Source organism: Pararge aegeria, chromosome 22 (genome assembly GCF_905163445.1).
Source record: "Pararge aegeria chromosome 22, ilParAegt1.1, whole genome shotgun sequence".
NCBI classification, from domain to species: domain Eukaryota; kingdom Metazoa; phylum Arthropoda; class Insecta; order Lepidoptera; family Nymphalidae; genus Pararge; species Pararge aegeria.
Genome location: NC_053201.1, coordinates 7,411,157 through 7,433,291, shown reverse-complemented (window position 1 = coordinate 7,433,291; position 22,135 = coordinate 7,411,157). Strand labels below are relative to the sequence as shown.

General features: G+C 35.6%; 1 protein-coding gene across 1 annotated transcript in view; it reads right to left on the bottom strand.

The window, feature by feature from the left end:
* LOC120633653 (ecdysone 20-monooxygenase) overlaps positions 1-22,135 on the bottom strand; it is a 68,457-nt gene that overhangs the window by 19,123 nt on the left and 27,199 nt on the right. The window contains exons 2-4 of the mRNA XM_039903947.1: positions 6,824-7,037; positions 4,639-4,837; positions 373-563 (exon numbers count right to left, since the gene is read on the bottom strand). Of these exons, the coding sequence (XP_039759881.1) occupies positions 373-563; positions 4,639-4,837; positions 6,824-7,037 (604 nt within the window). The remainder of the gene's footprint in view (positions 1-372; positions 564-4,638; positions 4,838-6,823; positions 7,038-22,135) is intronic.

The window sequence follows — 22,135 nt, the reverse complement described above, 5'->3', positions numbered from 1 at the left end:
GAGAGTAAAATTTATCTATGTGAATAATAATTCAAGATGTTAATTAAAGTTTATTAATATTTTGAATAACAATTATTCATTTTTTATAGTGTTAATTATCGGACCTAACAGATGGCCCTGAAGCGGGAAACCATCACAAATTTCCAGAGCAACATTCACAGGACATGCAAGGAACACGTTCAAAGCACCACTCTGTCTCCGACAACCTGACGCGTAGCCTAAAGTGCCTATAAATACCATATCAACCACGACCTTCTGACCGGAACACAGCAATGTAGCTTGTCGGAAGAAATAAGCATTGTGGTAGTATTTCCCTGGGCGAGCTCTATCACAAATAGCTGTACTCTTACTCAACTACTACTATGTACTTACATTCCAAACCCATGCGGTTAGTAAGCTGATCGAAGCCGTGCACGATACCATCCGGCCTTCGACAGTTCTTCAGCAGGTTGAGGAAGTCGTCGCAGATGCTGTTCAGCTCAGGAATAAACCCTTGAATGGTGTGAGGGCTGGTCAGCTCGCAAGTGAGATGCCTTCGCAGGTGATGCCACTTCTCTCCTTGTCTGGAATCCAATATGATTGACATGACTATCGGATCTTATTCATTATTTTAGAGATTTTAGCTTAGTTTTTGGTTCAACCATTTTAAATTAATTTATTATATTTTGCATCATTTGAAAAAGAAAACTATGTCTTAGATAAATTATGTAAAATTGGCATTGGTAATGTTTTCACCACTATGTATTAAATAAATTTATTATTATTTATTTATTATATCATTCCATTTATGAAACAACTGGCTCGTTGGTCTGTGACCTGTACTGTGACCAAGGATTACGGATTAGGTCCTCTGTTCGAATCGATATCCAGGTTTGAATCAAATACGTGACAGCACACAATTTGGTTTATTTCAAGAAATTATAAGTACCAGCTTTAAGTTAAAAAATAGGCGTAGTCCACCCCCGTGCCTAGGAGAGCACGTTTAGTATTTAATTTATCTTGTTTTTGAAGAGGATGGATGGTTTGTAGTTCATTATTTAACTGATCACTTTAAACTCTATCTCACTTTGATATTTTGTTCTGTATAGGCTTTATGTTCCGAGGTTGGTTATAGTTTAGTGGTTATACCTTCAGCTACACTCGGGGGGCCGAGTTTGAATCCCAGCACGCATCTCTAACTTTTCGAAGTTATGCCTGTTTTTAGAAATAAAAAACATCACTTGCTTCAACGGTGAAGGAAAACATCGAGAGGAAACCTGCATGCCTAAGAGTTCTTCATAATGGAGTTCTCCAAGGGGAGTTGAGTCGGCCGTTTGGGTAGACTACGGCCTAAACCCTTTTCATTGTCGAAGGAGACCCGTGCCCTGTACTGGGCCGATAATAATGATATGATGAAAATTTGTGTTGTAGGTATATTTTATCATCAAGATAACTGGGTGCGACACCATATTTAAAACGCGCGAACGATTTATACTCACAAAAACAATAACAGAGCCAAGTCCGAATAATTAATTATTTAAAAGCTGTGTCACTTTCCATAAAAGCTTACTCAAGGACAAATTACGGCAAAATAGTAAAACCAGATAATAAAATACCTATTTTTGCACCCAATAATCGCTGAACAAAACAGGAAGTGGGTTGTAGCAAAAACTAGTCACCACCTGCGTAGAGCTGAACGTACGTGATCAGCAAATTAAAGCGTTAACGAAAATATGAGTTATATCATTTTCCTGCTTTGAATAAATGAGAATCATTAAATAACCTGGAAAGAATATGCAAACTACTAAATATTTTTTATTGTTTTTTTAAAGATTGCTTCTTTAATTAAAATTAAAATAAATAAATCTTTATTTACGCTACGGATACTGATAGGACTCGTCCTTTATCTACTAAGAACATAGGGCATAACCTTTAGATATCTCTTACTTTGAGAGAGAAGATGCTGATGATATGACTCAGAATAAAACATTTTCATAATCATCTCATGTGTTGGTAAAACTTTACTAATACAAATTACGATACAAAGGGCTTATAGTAAGTATTTTGTATTTTTTGCATGTCGCTTGATATTTTTTGCTCGCGGTTTCCTAGTTGAGTAGTACATATATTTATAATTGTCCAACACGTAAAATTTATAATTGAGCACAATTATTTTTTGTCACTTCAATTTAAATCGAGATTGATTAATAAGCTTTGATTTAATTCGTTTGTAATTGGTTGACATTAGCATAATATTTTTATTTTCGACTAGCTCTGGACCTCGTAATTACGGCCTTTTACAAATATTTTTATTTTCGACTAGCTCTGGACCTCGTAATTACAGCTTTTTACAAATATTTTTATTTTCAACTAGCTCGGGACCTCGTACGTACGTTTTTTTCAAATATTTCTCTTTCAACCTCGTAATTACGGTTTTTCACAAATCCAGCAGGAACCATCCGTTTTCGCGGAGAATTTAATCAGGAAGTACTTTAATCATGTTGTACATAACTTTTATGTATCATCAATATTTTTAGCAGCCCACGCCAAATAATTAATTTTTATAGACAAATTTTGCTAATTTAAGTTACATTATTGTAATTTTCTTAAGGATCTCTAATTAAAAAAAAAATTGTCCATGTTACTTGGTGACTATCAAGCTTTGTATTGGTAGAAAAATGGTTAAAATTGGTCCAGTAGTTTCGGAGCCTATTGGATACAAGCAAACAAAAAAGTTTCCACTGCTGTACGGCTTTCTTTTTTATTATTATACTCTCTACAAAAGAACTATGTCCAGTAGTAGACGTCCATCGGTTAAAAATTATGACACATAAAATCTATACTTACGCTTTATAATATTTGTTTTGATATCGTAATGGTTAGTTCACATAAACTGAGTGCTAGACTGAATTATCAGTTATCATATCCATTCGAGTCCCCAAGTGAATGAAAGGCCATTCGATGGTCAAAGCAGGTACTTCAAGGCAAGTGTATGTTTAAGTGTGTGTACCTACACTATTCACACTGGTGTACAGTTGTATTGAGTATTCGTATTTTTAAAATGGTTTTATTTTGATTGATTAATACAGGTATTTTATTCTCGTTCCGCTGTCACAAAAATAATCTCTATAACATATATTAAAACGTGCAGTGAAAACTTTTAAATTATTTAGTATATATAGATTGCAGGAGTTCAGAAAGCTTCAGTTCATCCCCAGCCTATTTACATTTAACTCCCGGGCACAGGCCTTCTCTTTCTAAGGAGAGACGGTTTAAGACCTACCACGCCGCGTCATTGCGGGTGGGTGGGCTACATTAGTGATTTTAAGTTATTTTGTTTGTAAATATTTTGATAAACCAAATAAGAAAATAAATAAAAAAAACCTTTATTTTCGTTTTAGAAAAATGAAATGGTAGGTATACATTCTTATACCATTCCATTTTTCTTAATTTGAATTTGACAAATATTAGTAAATAATAAAAACGAATGGCGCACCTCAGAAATAATAATTGATCAATTAATATAAATATACAATTAATGAGTTATAAAATCTTTTTCAGGAAATGAGGAAATGACATATCGATAACCTCAGTTTAGAACCTCGTTTAATGTGAACTAGACTTTAATCTGTTTAATTAGAAATAAAAGAATTAAGCTGTAAATTCAAATTAAAATCCAAATTCAATTTCTTTATTCATGTAGGCCTATCACAGGCACTTATGAAAAATCCTAATTCAATATACATTGTTACACAGCGTGTTTATGTTACATTATTGTGCGTATAAAACTCATAATATTGATTATACTCATTACAGGTTTCTGGACAATTCCGTGATAAGTGAAAGCTGGTGGCTAGGAAACAATCTAAAAACTTGAAACCCATAGTAAAAAATATATTAGCGTGTGGGTGAGTTGTGAAGTCACCGTCATTATGCTACATAGAAAAAGCTTTTACTTGGTATATGCAAGTGGTTACCTTTTTGCATATGTCCAAGTTTCTAACAAGATAAATTATTTGGTCGGCTGACTACTATCTAACTTGGTGTGTAGCTTCTTATAAATAGAACTACCATCACCATCGTCCTGAGATTCTCAGCAACCTTTTGCAGGTTACAGGTGTATATTACACTTATTTTATTATATCAGTCATGCTTTTATACACTTTACGTTTATGGTGTGGGTGACGAGTTCACCATAATAATAATAGTAGTAATAATAATATTTGTCCGGAGGGGCGTCATGTAATCTTTTATTAATTCATGTTTATGAAAGCATCTTGGATTAATCCTTCATCATCACCTTAACCGATGGACGTCCACTGCTGGACATAGTTCTTCTGTAAAGAGTTCCAAAATCCAAGGTCCTGGGCTGGGGTTTAGTTTTCAGGGGCTTCCAGGGACTCGGAAGCCCTTGTTATCTGTTCATCTCCCCAGGGGTCGACCAACGCCGCGTGTTCCGGTGCGAAGTCGCCATTTCAGCACCTTGGGACCATGGGACCACCATCGGACAACGTCCTTCGGTTCTCTGAGCTATGTGCCCTGTCCAATGCTAGTTAAGCTTCGCGACTCGTTGAGCTATGCCGTATGGTAACAAAGGCCTAGGAAACACTAATACATAACAGCTAGTAAATAAATAAAACTTGTTAACCCTTAACTTACTCATTAACAAGTCCAGTAGAGGCGTATCTATCAGGTCTCGATCTTCTGTACACTTGGACGATTTCTGTAGGCGGTCTGTAAGGCCTCTTGGCAGGGGTGCGCAGGACCGCTTCGAGGGCGGATCGTTCAGCAATGGAGACGACTAGAGCGCCCCCGGGCGTGATCTCGGCGAACACTGGCCCGTACCGCCTGAACATGTCTGCGTGCAAATATCTCATTGTGACGGCGAGGGTGTGAACAATTAAAAACAACCCCCGCTGGCAAGAATATACCTAGACATTTTTTTACAAGGACACTGTCCAAAAATGTATAGAGCGACCAAATGCTGCACAACCAGTGGCGTAGTCTAATCGTCAAAATTTTATTGAAATTCTGATTGGAGAGCAACGTGCAACGTGTAAAGAAACGGAAATATTACTTCTCACGCAGTCTCAGGTGCAAACTACCTCTGACTACTGTTTTTGTGACTTCTTTGGGAAACCGGAACGCTAATAGTTTTTGAGTAAATCACTGCTATAGATTTCACTTAAAGAAATCAGATACAGCCCTAACATCACATGCAAAATTAAAATCAAATGACTCCCGTCACTACATTAGGTACGTGTCGGTCTTTTATCTTCCTTATAAGTAAACCGTTATTCGAATTAGTTTTTATGGAAAAATAAATATGCTTCTTTTTATATAATATTTTTACAGGGTATATATATATATTGTATATTTATATTTTTACTTTTTTTTTATTTTCCTTTGGTACTATACTTATGCCGCCTTCAATAGTATTTCGTAATTTGGTTACACGTTGTATAATCTTGTCGAAAACCCTGTGTGGGCCAACTGGTAATAATTGTTAAAAAAAAAAACATTATGATAGCACAATGTTTTCAAAAAAATAAAAAACAAAAGTGATTAGAAAATCATTGTAGGTACTACTGCACTCTAGCGAAAACTATATAACTTTACATCATATTATATAATATTTAGTTACTTTATGGTGAACTTTCAATGATTTAAAGTCGTATTGATACAAATTCTACTGTGTCTGGTGGGAGGCTTCGGCCGTGGCTAGTTACCGCCCTACCGACAAAGACTAGCCGGAAAGGGATTAAGTTTTCCGGTATGATGTCGCATAGAAACCGATTAGGGTCTTGTATGGGTTAAATATAACTGCCATACTCCCCAACAAACCGGTGGTCGAATCACTACAAACAGACAGACTTGACGTTTCAAAAGTGCTTATATTAGGCCTACTTGAAATAAATGAATTTTGAATTTTGAATTTTGAATTTGAACAGGTTAGCCCGCTACCATCTTAGATTGCATCATCACTTACCACCAGGTGAGATTGCAGTCAAGGGCTAACTTGTAGTATAATAAAAAAAGTAAAAAAAATTATCGAAGAATAAACAGTCGCTTAATCAAATTCGCATTAACCTAAGGGAAGCTGTGGAAAGCATACATATTAAAGTAGAACCCTCAACGATAATTCTGCCAAATTAGCATCGATGGTTCATAAACCTCAATGAGGAAACCGCGCTTGTGATAAATAACCCTAATTATTGAAAACAATGCAGTCCTCCCAGGTTTGAGAGCCTCCCTAGCGCTTCGGTGAGCGCTGTCGTTTTAAGCGGGTGCGGCTGGGAATTCATAATTCCTGAATTTTCTTTGCTCTGGTCTGGACAGAGTTCTGCCATAGCTAGTTATCACTCTTCTGACAAAGACGTACCGCCAAGCAATTTAGCGTTCCGGTAGGAACCAATTAGAGTAACAGACTTCATCATCACTTGACACCAGATGAGATTGCAGTCGAGGGCTAACTTGTAGTGTTAAACATTATTCTCAAACTTACAGAATTTTTTTTACTACGTCAATAAACACATCGCCATCTAGCCCTAAAGTAAGCGTAGCTTGTGTTATAATTACATATGAATATTCATAATACCCATGTATTATGAATATTCATATGTAATTATATAACATACATAAATACTTATAATATACAGATAAACACCCAGACACTGAAAAACATTCATGCTCATCACACAAACATTTTTCCAGTTGTGGAAAGCAAACCCGCGGCCTTGGACTCAGAAAACTGGATCGCTGCCCACTGCGCCAACCAGCGGTCTAAATTTCTTTGGGAAGAGTTTTATTTATACGGTTATTGAATAATTGCAAAGCACCTTACCTTCATAAGCTTCATGTAGTTTGTTCATTCGATAACGACTCCAAAAAAGCCATCTTGTGCCGAGGAATGGTAAAGCTGGAGGTCCCGGCAGCCGAGCTGGTCTCTTCCCATCCATTGGCCTTGTTAGCAAAGCTGTGGCTGCCATCACCAATGCAACCAGTGCTAGCACCAATGTTGGCACACCAGACCAATCCACTAGGGGAGGTGGCGTGCTCTGTGGGACAAAGTTTAGTGGTTAGTCATTTCGTCTAACTAGAAAGCTAGCTAGCTGAGGTTAAGGGTAGGTATCTAACTGCCAGAAATAATTTTTAAAAATAAAATTAATTCTAATGGCATTCCCAAATTTAACGATCTTGTCCTTATTACCAGCGACTCCCTGAGAATCTGTTAGTACCGTCTTGCGGTTGCAAGACGCCATTGACAGGGACCCTAGACGCTGACCCAGAGAGACCCTGACCCAGAGAGACCCTGACCCAGAGAGACCCTGACCCAGAGAGACCCTGACCCAGAGAGTTCTAGCAGATAAACTTCTAGGTGTAGGGAGGTTTTCAAAAGCTGCATTTACCAGTGTGGGGTCGCCCTTCTAACGCATTGAGTCTACAATCCTTCGAGCTATGTTTCCACTTTAACAGTGCATCTGGGTGTTACTAAAGTTCTACTTAGGATATCCATCTATTCGATCGATTTTCCTATTTCTCATTCGTATAATCGAATCGAATCCCAGGTACACAGAAACAGCCACGCTCAGAGTATCTCTCCATGATTATTTAGTAATGAGGTTCAGTATCCGTATGTATTATGTGTGTATTATGTGTGTATTATGCAAAAAAAGATCTATCTATATATCTATCTGTGGTCCTAACTCACTTACAAAGCTAACCAAACCGCCAAGATGTAGTAGCAACCGAGAATCGATAGACGTTGGAGTCCAACGAGCTGAAGTGTGCACCGTAAAACTTCCTCTAAACTTCAGGAACATCAAACGAATCGGGGGAAGCATCTCGACACAATGTCCCCGTGTGGAAATCACTCCAAGATTATTCAGCCAGATAAAACAAAAATAATAAATCCAAAGGTATTTAAAAATGCATCACCAGTGACCATTGACAGATAAAATAAACAAATCATGCATAGCCAATGAATCATTTAATCAATATTATTAATTGAGGTTGCGAGTTTCCACGCGACAGGTGAAATCGCCGCACATTATCTTTATGAATGAACGAAGCAAGTTCAAGAGCTTCGTTTTTTATTTTACACTAACAGATGTGAACTCGTTCAGGTTTCAACTATCGGGTTAGCATTGTTTGCTAGCGCGGTCGTTGACCTCATTGCTGTTGGTGTTGACGCAGCGATCTTGACATTGGCTTTGCGTAACTGCTTACGCAACGTTACGGTTGGCGGTAAGGCGTAACGCCTTAGGCCGCGAATTCTGAGATGACCAACGGCCCGTTTCATTCCAGCGCGGAATGCAAGAGGCTCGAAAGTTACGAGTCATTGGATCATTTACTGCATTAGGCAATCATTGCTGACTTGTAAAGCTAATCGCAAACGACTGCCTTGTTAGTATTTTAACTTATACAACAATGGATAAGACAATTCTCAAGACATAATATGTAAACCTCTTACTCTTACTGTACACTGTTTAACCGATTTAAGTGTCTCTTATTACAGCATTACAATTTTTGAACTTCCGCACACTTCTGTCCATTACATTCCCGCCATTTATGTTATCATTAGCTCTCTCTTTGATCTGGGTTCCTATAAATCTGAATTCCCACTCCACACACCACAAACTTACATAGATCACTGACGATACATAATTTTGGCCAGGCTGATCTTAGATCTTTTTTTTAGAAATATACAGGCAAAGATAGTTTGCCTGACATTTTAATCTCGAGGAGGAGGATCTTAACATTCTCGAAAATGGATCAAAGGGTCTGAAGCGAATGCCACAATAATACGTCCAACGTGGGTCCAAGCTTGCGTCCTGCATTCAATAAATATTAAGACTCTTGCCCGACTCTTTTGTTGGCAGCGTGTAGAGCGCTAATTGACATGCCACCGTGGATGCAGGTTGTACACTACGTTTAGAGCCAAACAATTTGGATATTATCTTTACTGCAAAGTTTTTCTCAGTACCCTGAGCGAGTGCATCTCTTGGTTATCTCGTCTGTCCCTCGTTTCTGTCGTCTTCATCATCAACCAATTATCCGTTTCACTACAGAGAACGGGTCTTTTCTCAGAATGAGAAGTGTTGAGGCCGTAGTCATCCATGCTGACCAAGTGCAGATTGGTAAACTACTGTAGGTGAATCGGTTCTATATTGCGTACAAAATTTGGGTATGTTAGTTCACCTGTAATGTGCAATCAGCTAAATGAGAAGCTAACATCAGTCAGTTATTCAAACGCTTGGGAAAAAGTTTCTTGTCTTTGTAGTCTTTTAAGGTATATTTCTTGTTTCATAGAATAATAAGACCATTGTCTTATTACGGAATACACCAAATAGAAATTAGTGATGTAACATAAATGCACATTTTTCTTAGGTAGCTCTAGCTGTTCCGTGCGAAATCTCGATCCCTGTAGCATGATAAACTGAGACTTTTTCGATCGGTTGTCACATGTGCAACGCGCGACAAAAGCGAAGTATAATATAGATACAGTTGATTCTAACGCGTAACTTTCTTTATTGAGCATCTATAGGTACTAACGACTATTTTAGACAACATCGGAAGGAAGTAGAGCGAGGGTTATCGAATTATCGTTTTTAGTACAAGTCTAAATCACGAAAAAAAGTGTGTGCGTGTACTGAGAATCGATAAGTATATTCAGAGATTTAAAAAAAAACTTTGCAATTTAAAATATTTTTATTTTTTATTTTTATTCACTTTGCTATTCACAATGGATCCGTTTGAAAATATTGGAAATAAATAATCCTAATTGATTATGAGATTTGCCACTAGCTGCCGTATAGGTCAAGAAGCGTGGAGTATATTACATATTATGCTTACCACCAATATAAATTATCATTTTTAAATAGCGGAAATTACACAGACGTCTGACGTAAGCGTTACTTCCGTCAGAAAAAAGATCTGAGTTACTCCCTAGTCGCGCTTAAGAAGTTTTACTTCAAAAAGTAACGATGCAAAATCGTGGTCACATGGGTAGAGGTACTTATTTGTATCGCGGTCTATTTGCGATTGTATTAGTACTGAATTACTGCAAAGAGTCGACCTCCCTTAGTGCTTGTCAGCAAATTAAGTCATACCTACCTACTCTAACTCTTCGCGCGTCAACCAAACGTTTGGATCGATGCAAAAAGTCATCGTGGACGACCTACCTAAATGCATTGAATAAAAAAAGGTCCGACCCCTCATTCAGACAACCGCAGTACAGGAGCGTTTTTTAGCATTTTTTACCACCATTACGGTACCCAGTAATTTAGCAAGTCAGTAAATTCGGGATAAATTGTCTTTTAACGGAACCTCGGTTAGGAACGGTTATATGCCTTTGATAAAAACTCATTTGTTGCATAACAAAACGTTTAATTTGTTCTCATTTTAGTCAATATTCGGCCAATACTCAATAGACGGCTTAATATAGACGGCCAATTGGCGCAGTGGGTAGCGACCCTGCTTTCTGAATCCAAGTCCCTGGGTTCGATTCACATTCAGATTCAACTGGAAAATGTTAGTGTGATGAACATGAATGATTTTCAGTGTCCGGGTGTTTATGTATATTTTAAGTATTTATGTATTCTATAGTACCATGCGTTATTCATAAAAATATTCATCAGTCATCTTAGTACCCATAACACGAGCTACGCTTACTTTGGGGCTAGTTGGCGATGTGTGCATTATCGTAGTAAATTAATTATTTACATTAAACTTACTAAGTATACTCATACTGTCAAAAGCGCAGGCAATCACGCAGCAACGGCGCTAAGATTTTAAAGTACGTGGAAATAGTTAAAAAGCAGACTCCTTACCGATGACGAAAACAAAAGAAGAAGAAAGAATCTATTCTTTTTTTAGATAGAATAGAAAAACTTTATTGCAACACAAAACCATAGGACAAACACAAAGACTTCTTTATATTCCGGGAAAAAAATTGCAAAGTTGACTTTGCAGCTGTGCTTTGTAATGTGAACATTAATAGGGACGATCAAAATGTTAGTAGATACCGTATTGTAGAAGAATGGTGTGGTGTTATGGCAACTGCTTAAAATAAATACAAAATTCACCGTACACAAATTTGTCCGTTCGTCGGCCTTGTGGCAGATTATAGCAAATTGTCTTCGCATAGAATTTTTTAATAGGTGATACGGAGAGCTTTTGTTGAGTGTTTTTTTTTACCACGTGCGGCGTTAGATACCCACTTGATTGAAAAGGTTAATCGCACTAATGAAATTCATTATAATTGAATAAGAGCGCAATGCTAAGCAAAATATGACACCTGTCCACCTATATTACTCATATTTTAAGCTCACAACATAAGTAAACAATCTACCAAGCAATTGATTAATTTGATACCTATCAATCACGTATATTTTTTTGTTAAAGATAAAGAAAAAAACGTTTAAATGTCTTTGGAATATTACCTATTTATTTTTCACTAGCTTGCGGGGTGGTGATGGCAAATCAGAATACAGTTGTCACCACCCCTTCTCTTCCCGCGGGTCTCGTACGAGGATTTAGGGAACATAATGAATAACGGGCAGTAGTGTCCTCTATGTTAATATTATAATCTGCTCCGATCACCAAGCCGTCTGTCTGTCCAGCGTAGTTGTTAAAGGCAAACTCCAACCATCTTTGGATTGTTAATACCCGCGACTACGTGTGCGTGGAGTTTTTATAATAAATCACAACGCCTCTTTACACTAAAATGGCTAAATGGATTCCAATAAATTAAGTAGGTATTAACAAATCCTAAGGCTAAGTCTAAAACTGTTAGCGTTAGATCGGTTGAATTTGTCTGACAATTCAACCGATCGAACGCTAAATCACTAACTGGCACTTCTGTATCGCTAAGGTAGTAGGTAGCGCTGGCCAACGCCTCCAACCAGACCAAACTAGAGCATTGCTCCTCCGGGGATCGAACTCGGAACTTCCACAAAGATCACTACTGCACTAGTGGTCGACATAGTATATATTATAAATGTATATTATGATTGCGTAGCTTCTAAATGAAGACTCAAGTGGGCGGATAAGTGACCTATTACACACTAAGGGGCCATAGAATCGACTTTAATTATGTTATTAGAAATCAAATGTTATGTTAATAAAGCATACATGATACAGAAAACATAATTAAATACCTACGTCATCCAATTTTTCAGATTCTCAATAGACAAAATTTCAAATAGTAATTTTTCGTAAACCTATTTGCTGTGAACTCTATATCGACAGGGTATACCATATTATCCATTTACCTGAACATTTTTAAACAACAGTATAAATAGCGATTAATATCCGTCAACAGTAAAAGCAACGATAAAGAGAACAATAGTATCTAAGTATTACCAGAATCAGTTAAGACTGGAAATAATAATATGACAAACTAGAATTACTTACTTCGTTACTCGCTTGAAATAAAAACATTATTTTTTACATTAATATAAGACAATGTGAGCTGGCTTTTCGATTACATTTCCCCGAGTTGTTCCTTCGGGTGTAATCTGAAGATAGTTTACTCCTAAATTATCGAGCTTCTTATTAATTTAATGCGCAGTAATGACTTGCATCGACTGCATAGGTATTATGTACCCGCAAAATATTAAAAACAGAAATGCCCCGCGAGAGCATGCCAAATTATAAGATGGTGCTTAAAAAAGCCCAAAAGATTTTAAGTTCTAAAATTTTATCTGCAACTTTTAATAAATGTTTAGTAGATAATTTATCTTAAATTTAATATCAAAAACGCAGGTGAATTTGACAGGGCTCTATATTATGTAGTTGTGAATTTAAATAGATCTCTGAAATGTATCTGAAAAGGTTTTTAAAGCTCAAACTCCACAGCAACGTTTTAATACAATGTTATTGTTTTGCTTCAATAGCGGACAAATAAAACAAGATACTTCTGATGCCAGGCCCCACCTGTTTCGGGACCATGCACGGAAGATCTAATTTATAATACTTAGAGCTGAAATGAAGCATTAACACACCATATTTTAACAATAAATTTCATTTTATTTCATTTCATTTCATATTGACTCGACTCAAATTAGCTCAGTGCTTCATGAGCTTTATAACATGTGTTGTGAAAAAAAACCGAATTTGTTTTGCATACAATTTATGAAATGTATACTTGTTACTTTTACAAAACACAAATAATTCATGTCATATTAAATAAATATATGCACGACAAATAACGGTTTTGTTTTACACAGCTCACATTTCAATGATATAAAGGATGCGAATCGAAGTTCAGTCGATATCGTACTCTCAGTTTTAATCAAGCACCCCCGCGTAATTTCCCACGAGCTCTTGGAATAAAAATTAATTTGCTAAGAAATGGTCCGACTGTCATGTAACATTATACAACGTGAGCTAATTTACTAACATAAATTTCCACATAATTACTAAAATTAGCATTTTATCGTAAAAGCTTACATTGTAGCAAAAGAAATGAAATATTGGTAAATAAATTAAGTATATACAAATGAATACAGAGATTGTAATAAAAATGGATTTTAATAATAAAATTGGCGCGTAATAATTCGAAATATTTTATTTGGCTGCCTTTATAACTTAAATGAAAAAAAAACTATAAAGTTCAACGCTTAAAATCGTCAACAAGTATCATATCATTGTAGAATTATGGGACAATATATGTCCATATATGTATTTACTGTCCAAAAATACTACAATGTATATATTTGTATTTTTTTGTTTTTTTTCTACGATAAGTAGGAATATAAATAAATAAATATTTTTTGATATGCCCGATGTTGATACTCGTAAATGAGTATTTGCTTGCGTTACGCGGGTCGTAGGTTAAAAGTAACGTAAACGAAATAAAATAGGTAAGTAGGTAAAATCAGAGAAATTTATCAAACATCATAGTAAAGATGGGTAATGGGAGCCTAGTTTGTTAGATTCCTAAAACTAAATGAACCAAAAATAAAAGCTATGAATAAAATAATTCGATTTTTTAATGTTAGGCAATTTTAAGTGTTAGGTTAGTGATATCTGGAAAGGTCTCTCTGGAGACTTCGGCTCTGGCTAGATACCATCGTACGATTAGCGGTATAGGTTTAATATAACTGCCATACCCCTAATAATTCAGCCCTTACCATCAAAGATTGTAGCCTGACTTGTAGTGGACTTAGTAAAAAAAAAAATCCTACTTATATAACACAGACTGGTATGCAATCAAAACTAGATAACAATAAAATCATAATTACATCCTGTATTAGGTAGGTAGGTGGGTCTAGCAGGTTTTTGTTTACTATTTAATCCCAAAAAAAAAATGGAATTCTTTATATCCATTCCAAATTTTACGACCAAACTTGAAACCAGCATAGCTATTATAGAGCGACCTTGTCTTCTTATAAAAATAAATACTTGAACTGTTGAACCTACGTTTGGACTCAAAAGTACGGCGTCTTTCTTATACCATTCACAAGGAAAATCCCTTATAAAGAGTTGATTATCTATGTTCACTCTCTAAAATATGTTTTTAACTTAAATTATTAAAATAATCTATATCTATTAAAATTATAAATTCAAAGTGTGTTTTAAACAAACCTTTTTTTATCCGTGTTCTGTTTATCCTATTCCTCAATCTTGATAACATTTCGTACCATAATATAGCTTGTCTTATTAAGATTTCTATAAAGGAAAAACAAACTGGAATCTCTCTCACATGATTAAAAAAAAACTGTACTTTTTGCAAAGTTCGTTTTGTTTTTTGTTCTGGAGACAGACAGGATAATTTAGCTTACTTGAACCATCTTATTAGAATGCAGAACGGGCAGCATCCTCGGTGGTACTACTATAATCTACTACAATTGTGCAGCAATCAGCAGCAGTGAAATGTTATAAGGCTGTGGATGAAATACCACATCTGAATATTAACAAAAATGGAAACAAAGGTGGGAAACATCGAATAGTAAGATCTCTTTCTGTTTTCCCAACGGACCATTTCTTATTTACACCCAATTCCATTTTGTTATATTAAAGTTAAAATTATCATGTAAATCATCGAAACTTGTTCCAAAATTGCCAAGCCAAATTAAATTAGATAAGTACAATCGTATTTCGAAAGCTCTTTTACAGTTAAATAATTAATTTCGTTATGAAGTCGGATAGGTAAAGGTTAGAAAACTTCGTGACATTTTTATTATGCAGAATCCCACAGTGCCAAGACCTAAGTCATTAAAAAGGGAAAAAATGGGGTTCTATTTAAACTAAATAGTAAAACTAAATATTTTTAGAGGTTTGTGGTATTACTGTAAAAAATTGCAGTAGGTAGGTACCAGACTCCGAGAGCGGGCTAAGCTTAAGGCATATTATGACTAGCAGTAGAACTGATATTTGTTGATAAGTGATGATAATTATCATGAAATATTTTCACGTCGCAAAATTACTGACTTCAAATTTTAATGATTTCATATCGAGCCGTACGAGGTTAGTTGGTTGTACCTACTTGGTTGACCCAAGAAGCTTTAACATTTTAATATGAATACAGCAGCTATTTGTAGACTTCACACGCACTGAAAACATCAATATCGGTAAAGCGTGCAGGTTTCTTCACGATGTTTTCCTACACCAAAAGAAGTGATATTCAATTGTATAAATTTGAAAACGTACATATCTAAACATAATTGAGCTAAAAGTCTACTGGGAAGCAAACTCGTCCCCCCGAAAGGCCTTAACCACTAGTCTATCAACGCATTTGCAATGCCCATAGTATGGGAGAAACCTTTTAAAAGATTGAAATATGTCCAGCAGTAGACGTCCATCTTTTAAGAAGACATAATCATGCTTTAGCATAATTTGACTGTTTAAAAGTCAAAATAATAGGTGGACTGACAACTTCCTCTCTCTACATAGCAATTAACAAATAATTGCAATCTAACCTTGAATACAGACCAAATTAAATAAAGTTGAAGGACAATGGTAAGTGCTAACAAAGAAGGCACAAGGCGAGTTTAATCAAAGAGATAAGATACTAAGAGCAAATAGGCCCTCACAGCCATACGAAGGGCGACATAGGGATACTAATTAAAATGCAATTTTCAGCTCTATCTTAAGAGATTTAAGATCTATTTATTAGTACCTTGTATGCACGTGCATTACTGCTCTACATTTGATAAAGCGATCGTTTGAGGACGTATAATTTCTTTGAGTCGTTATCTCTACAATGATGCGGTACAGTATGTTTACTAAATGTACTTGTTTGGAATCATAGAGATGAAATGTATGATTTTTTTTTATCTATGAGCCAAGCATGGCTCACCCGATGAGCTATGGCCCGTTTAAAGGCTATGTTTTTCACATAGCCTTTAAACAGAGCAACAGTTGACTCGTTTTACAAAGTGCCAGCCTGTACCCATCAACCTGAGCCGTAGGTGTTAAGCCTCATGTGTCTGTAACAACACCGGCAACCACGCCCTGTAGACCGGAACACAGCAATGCTGATTGGTGGCCGAGATAATCATGGCGGTAATAATGCCCCAGACGAGCTCTGTGTGCCTCTACTACTACTCGCAAAAAGCACCACTATATATATACAACAGGGAGGTCTAGTTCGTTAACAAAAGGTAATTTCATCATTTAATTATAACTGTGGTTTGGTTACCTCATCATAAGCTGACGTTGACGTCACAACGTCGCTCGACACAAGCCTCTTCTGACATGGCAGATATTAAAACCTATCATAGCATAGCTCCCATGTCTTTCACACCATAGGAAAGTGTATTCATGGCACGCCTTAGTTTTTTTGGCCTTTAAATTGTAGTGTACACCGCCAATTTCCTAACTGCGGATTGCTACGGAAATTTTTGTTTCCATAAAACCCAATTTCAGCACCATCCGGGATTCGAACTCGGGACCTCGAGATCCCTAGTTGAACATGTTATCCACTAGACAAACGTGGTTTTTATTTATGATACATATAAGTCTATAATTGGACACCGAAATCTAACAGCTTATAGGATAGCTACGTTTCCGAACAAATCTCTCAAGCTCTTTAAATAATGAGAATTGTTTGGACATCTCTTTCAACAAAGTCGTTTCGTAACTGGCTTTCTACAGCCCTATTTCCGAGCAGGATCAATAGTACAGACTTTCTCTGCAGACATCTTTAGTCTAGACATTTCCTCTGTTTGATAGTTTCGGCATCGTTCTTTGTATACCTAATCAGGAATTACTTGTCTGGGCAGTATTAAAAGAAAAAGGAAGTAAAGGATACTTCAATTTTCTATTAATACATATATATATATTTTGTTTAGGCTTTTTAGGCTGCTTATTCACCGTCATTCAGTTGTTCTATTTGATCAATATAATCCACAACCTATTAACGTCCCACAGCTGGGCATTGGCCTCCCCTCTCATAGGAAAGACGGTGTTAGATCATAGACCCACCACGCTGCTTCAATTAGGGTTGGTGGGCATTCAAGACTTTTATCACAAGTTAGTGTTAATTACCAGGACCGACCGCCCATTTCCTAACTCCGGGTATTGAACATTCTAACAAAAATATCAAAATACTAAACAATCTTTAGTTATGTTCTAATGGTAGGGTTACATTTAATGCATTGCTGCATTACATGTAAACTAAACATAAAGTAATTCATCCGCGTTCGATAAGAAATTATTTCCCATAGAAACTCGCATTTTATGACCCACCGCAACGCAACATCCGACCATTGCTTGTCTTCCTCAAAAATTAAGCTATGAAATAATAAAAAGTTTATTGAAATCCGTCTGGTAGTTTCAGAAATTAGAGTTCTCATAAAGAAACAAAACTCTATATATTTATTATTATATAGACAGTGTTTTATGCTAACAGTATGCTGTGGTAATTGAAAGAGAACTTTAAAGTATTTAAAACTATAACTTAAGCTAAAATTTACTGATACCCATTATTTACGATACTTCAGTTCAAGTACATCATATAAACAATGACGATAAATAAAAGTAAATGTATCACAAGTACAAATAATATGAATGGTCAGTTAAATAATACGAACGAAGCGATTGTCAATAAAGTCAATAATACTAACTGTTTAATTATCTTTATTTAAATTTATAAAAATTTAAACATTGAAGTCAATTTATTAATCATTAAGATAATAACTTTCGATTGAATTAAGACGAAACACCTACTAGGGAAGTAGGTACTCTAATAATTACAATTTCGGTATCATACTTGATTGTAAAACCTTTAAAAATGTATACAATTAACACGATGACTAATTTAACACAGATTTGCCTGATTTTGCGGCACAGCAAACTAGCGGATGCCAGAAACTTCGTTTGTCTATAATGTCTTACACATTGCGAATGCAAGCTACAGGAAAAGAAAAAAAAATACAATTTTTCCTAAGTTTGACTTCAAATTACAATAAAAGCTAATAAAGGTAAAAATAACATTCTTCCCACGTATAACTCAAAGATACCAGAAGATATCAGAAATAAAAAACTTTCATTCAAACTTTGATTCGTATTTCACCAGTTCAGGGGTAGTATTTTAAAAAGGTTGACACGCGAATTTCTTATTTTTCAACCAATTTCCTAAATAGTAAGTTTCATGGATATAACATCCTTTCATAAATATATTCACCGTTAATTTAGGGTGTAATTTATTTAAATTCACCTTTAGATGCTTAGAGAATTTTATGTCGAAATTTTAGATTTCTTCGTTCAGCCGATTTGAATGTAGGTGGTCTGTCAGTCAGAATAAAAATTCATTGTACATACCTCTATCATAGTCCGCATAGCAAGGGCTTGTAGGTACTATGCAATATTTGTAACAAATAGTTGAACAAATAAAATATTTGTAACAAATAGATGAGTTTGGTATCATAACGAAGGGCCTGACTAAGTGATCGAAGAGGTTTAGGAGAAGAAAAACCGGCCTAAAAATCTTTTGTATGGAATATTTACTTATTTGATAAGTAAATAGTATAGCCCCTCCTAAATATTCACTTAATTCTGTTTTTTAGTATTTGTTGTTATAGCGGCAACAGAAACACGTAAGGTGTGACAATTTCAACTGTCTTACTATCACGGTTCACCGATTTACACTTTGGGTACGGGATCTTAAAAATTAGCCCTCCTGGGACATATCTCGCAAATGTCATACATTTGAATTTATAATCTAAACAAAAAACAATTAATTTAATTCAAGTAGATGCCTAATTTCTGAGCACTAATAAAAAGTTCAGTTAGTCGGTTTTTACTGATTTGTAAAGTTTGTTAGGACTCTACCATTGAAAAACAACAATGTAATGCTTCTCTGGTAGGTATATGAAAGTTAGAATAGATAAAACACTTACTAATGCAATTCATATATTTTGATGCAGCTTATTTACTGCACTCTAGCTGATAACTGAACAAATACTTCTTTATCACTTTGCTCTACATTTATTGCGTGGAAGTCCAAGGACGATTTGATCCACTTTTCAACTACAAATATTTTACGTATGCTGTAATTTCTTGGTGATAATATATAAAACAAATAAATATGAAAAAAGTAAGAGGAACCTGGGCGCAATCTTTTTTAATATTGCCACGCTGAAAATAATTGAATGTGCTGTTTTGGATGAAAAAACAGGGGGATATGAAACGTCAATCTAGTCAAATTTTTACCAGTAAAATCGGTCTGAGCTGTAGCTGTCCCTATCGCACTCTACGGGTAAGAGAGGCTAAGGAAGACGGCAAAAGTTTTATCAAATATGTCGCAGTTATCCCATCACCTTAGTGCCCCACGGCTGGGCATAGTTCTCCTTTCCTACAGGAGTGCTGGCTTTAGTGTATAGACCCCTCAAGCTGATCCAATGTGATTAGTCGAGGATGAATATATCTAAATCACTTACAATTTAATAATTCAAAAAACATTTCCAAACCCCATTTAAACGTGCTACGAGGCAAATCGCAGAATGCTACAGATTACAGTGGCGAGCTCTTCATGCGTAGGTACACATAAGCACTACCTACCCTTGAAAATTATGTAACCTGTTTAATAGAATTTATTTTCCATTTTATGCTATCTTCCTACATCTTCATATATACCATAGTCGTCCATCGACTAGTTTTAAAATTTTTGCAAACATAAGAACGCTGTACTATTGATTATTTATAAATTTTTCGAAATAAGGTTTGCTTTTATAACTATAAAAGCAATCCTAACTCCCTTTAAACAAATGCAAACCCCTTTACCATCATTTGCGAACACCTATCATAGTATAACATCCACCGTCCCTTTATTTCGTCCCCTCCCCAACTGATAGGGTTGTGAAGGTCAGATAGCGATCGCGAAACGAGAATGTTACCCTTTCAAGGTCAAACGAACCCTACCTTGGAAGTAAGGTTGCCAGGTATCTGAGATTTCCAGGATTTTATAGAATGTTACCAAGATAAATGTTCTCTAAGGAGAATTTATTGATTTGTCCCATAGTTGTTGTGATATAGCATTTAAATTAAGTTGTGTTCTTCGCACATCTTTATTAGATTAATATCCATTTTCACTAACGAAACCACGAACAAGGCAATGTCTAAGTTATGTGTTACTTAATTAGGCATTCCCTTGTCCAAGAAGATTCATAGGCACACCTTTCACCAACCGATCTTCACTAGGCAACTCATATAACCGCTAGGTTAAGGTTCGGTTCGGTTCGGGTTAGGTTCTAGGTTTTTTAATTTTATTGTTAGTTATCATCTAAGAGTTTGTGAAAAGTTTTTTATCTCTACGTATCACCCATTATCGGCAAGTCATTAGGCAAGTCATTGGGCATCCGATTTAAGCGTTTCCTGGGCTAAGTCATAAACATAATAATACTGAACTGAAGTGTGAATCCTTAAATACGTCAGTTCAATACCATTTTGGCAAAGTTATTTTGAAGCGACTTCGAAAACAAGAGGAGATAATATGTTTGTTACCTAAGAACGTTGCTATTTATTAACCGATTTGAAAAGTCTCTTTCTTAGTTCAAGATCTAATGGAGGGATCCTGGAGAAATCAAGGAAACTCTTAAAATATATTTAAAAACAATGAATTTCAAAGTTTATTTAAAATGTGAGTCTTTGCAAGTATTAAGTTATGACTACATTATAAAAGTTGCGATTGCATTTTTCTTTGGTTTAAATTTTGAGGTTTAAGTTACAATAATTTGAATCTCGAGAGATGTTCAAAAACATATTAATTCTTGCGACCCTACATGAATGGTTCCGGACCGGAAATACACTCACTAAGTACCTACCTAAATGTGAAGCTGAACTCAATACGTTATTACGATCACGTACGCATTTGGCGAAAAAAAATGTTAGACCGTATTTACATGACATTTGTAGACGTAAGAATTGATTATATTTTATTATCTGACGCAATGTAGAACTGCTTTTTCGATCGTAGATAATAATTTAGCATAGTGGGTAAGCCTTAGAAATTACTTACCGGGTTCAAATCCCGGCAATAACCTTACATTTTTCGTTATGTGCGATTTAAGCAAATTATTACTACTAGCTTTTACGGTTAAGGACATCCTGAGGAAACCTGCATGCCTGAGAGATCTCGATAACGTTCGTGTCAGAAAAAAAATCCCTAGTTGCGCAGCCACTTGGACTACGGCCTACACCCATCTCAATCGGAAGGTAGACCCGTGCCCTGTAGTGAGCCGGAATTAGGATAGTAAAATGAAATAAAATGAAAATTTTTTTGCTCACATATATACAATAGCAGATAAGGCAGACTCCAGATTAGTATTACGATGATGATGATGAATTAATATCTGATAAATATAATATGCAACATAGTAACAACTTTGAAAACCTTAAATTTATACGATAAGTTCAGTGAGCTTATAAATACTAGTAACATAATAAATCAATGCATAAGTAATAAATGATTTCAGATATTTTTTTTCCCCAATAGGTAATTGAACTAAAACAATGCAGACTGATCTTTCACAACTCATTGCGCACATTATATAAACATAATAAATAGGTTATTAAGATATAATAGGGGTGATCCCTGATAACTATCCAAACTAAAGTTTTAAATGCTAGATTGTCCGTCTGTTTGTTTGTTAGTTTTCAATTTTTAACTGTTGCAGTAATTGACGAAGTTTTGATAGCTTGTTTCCTA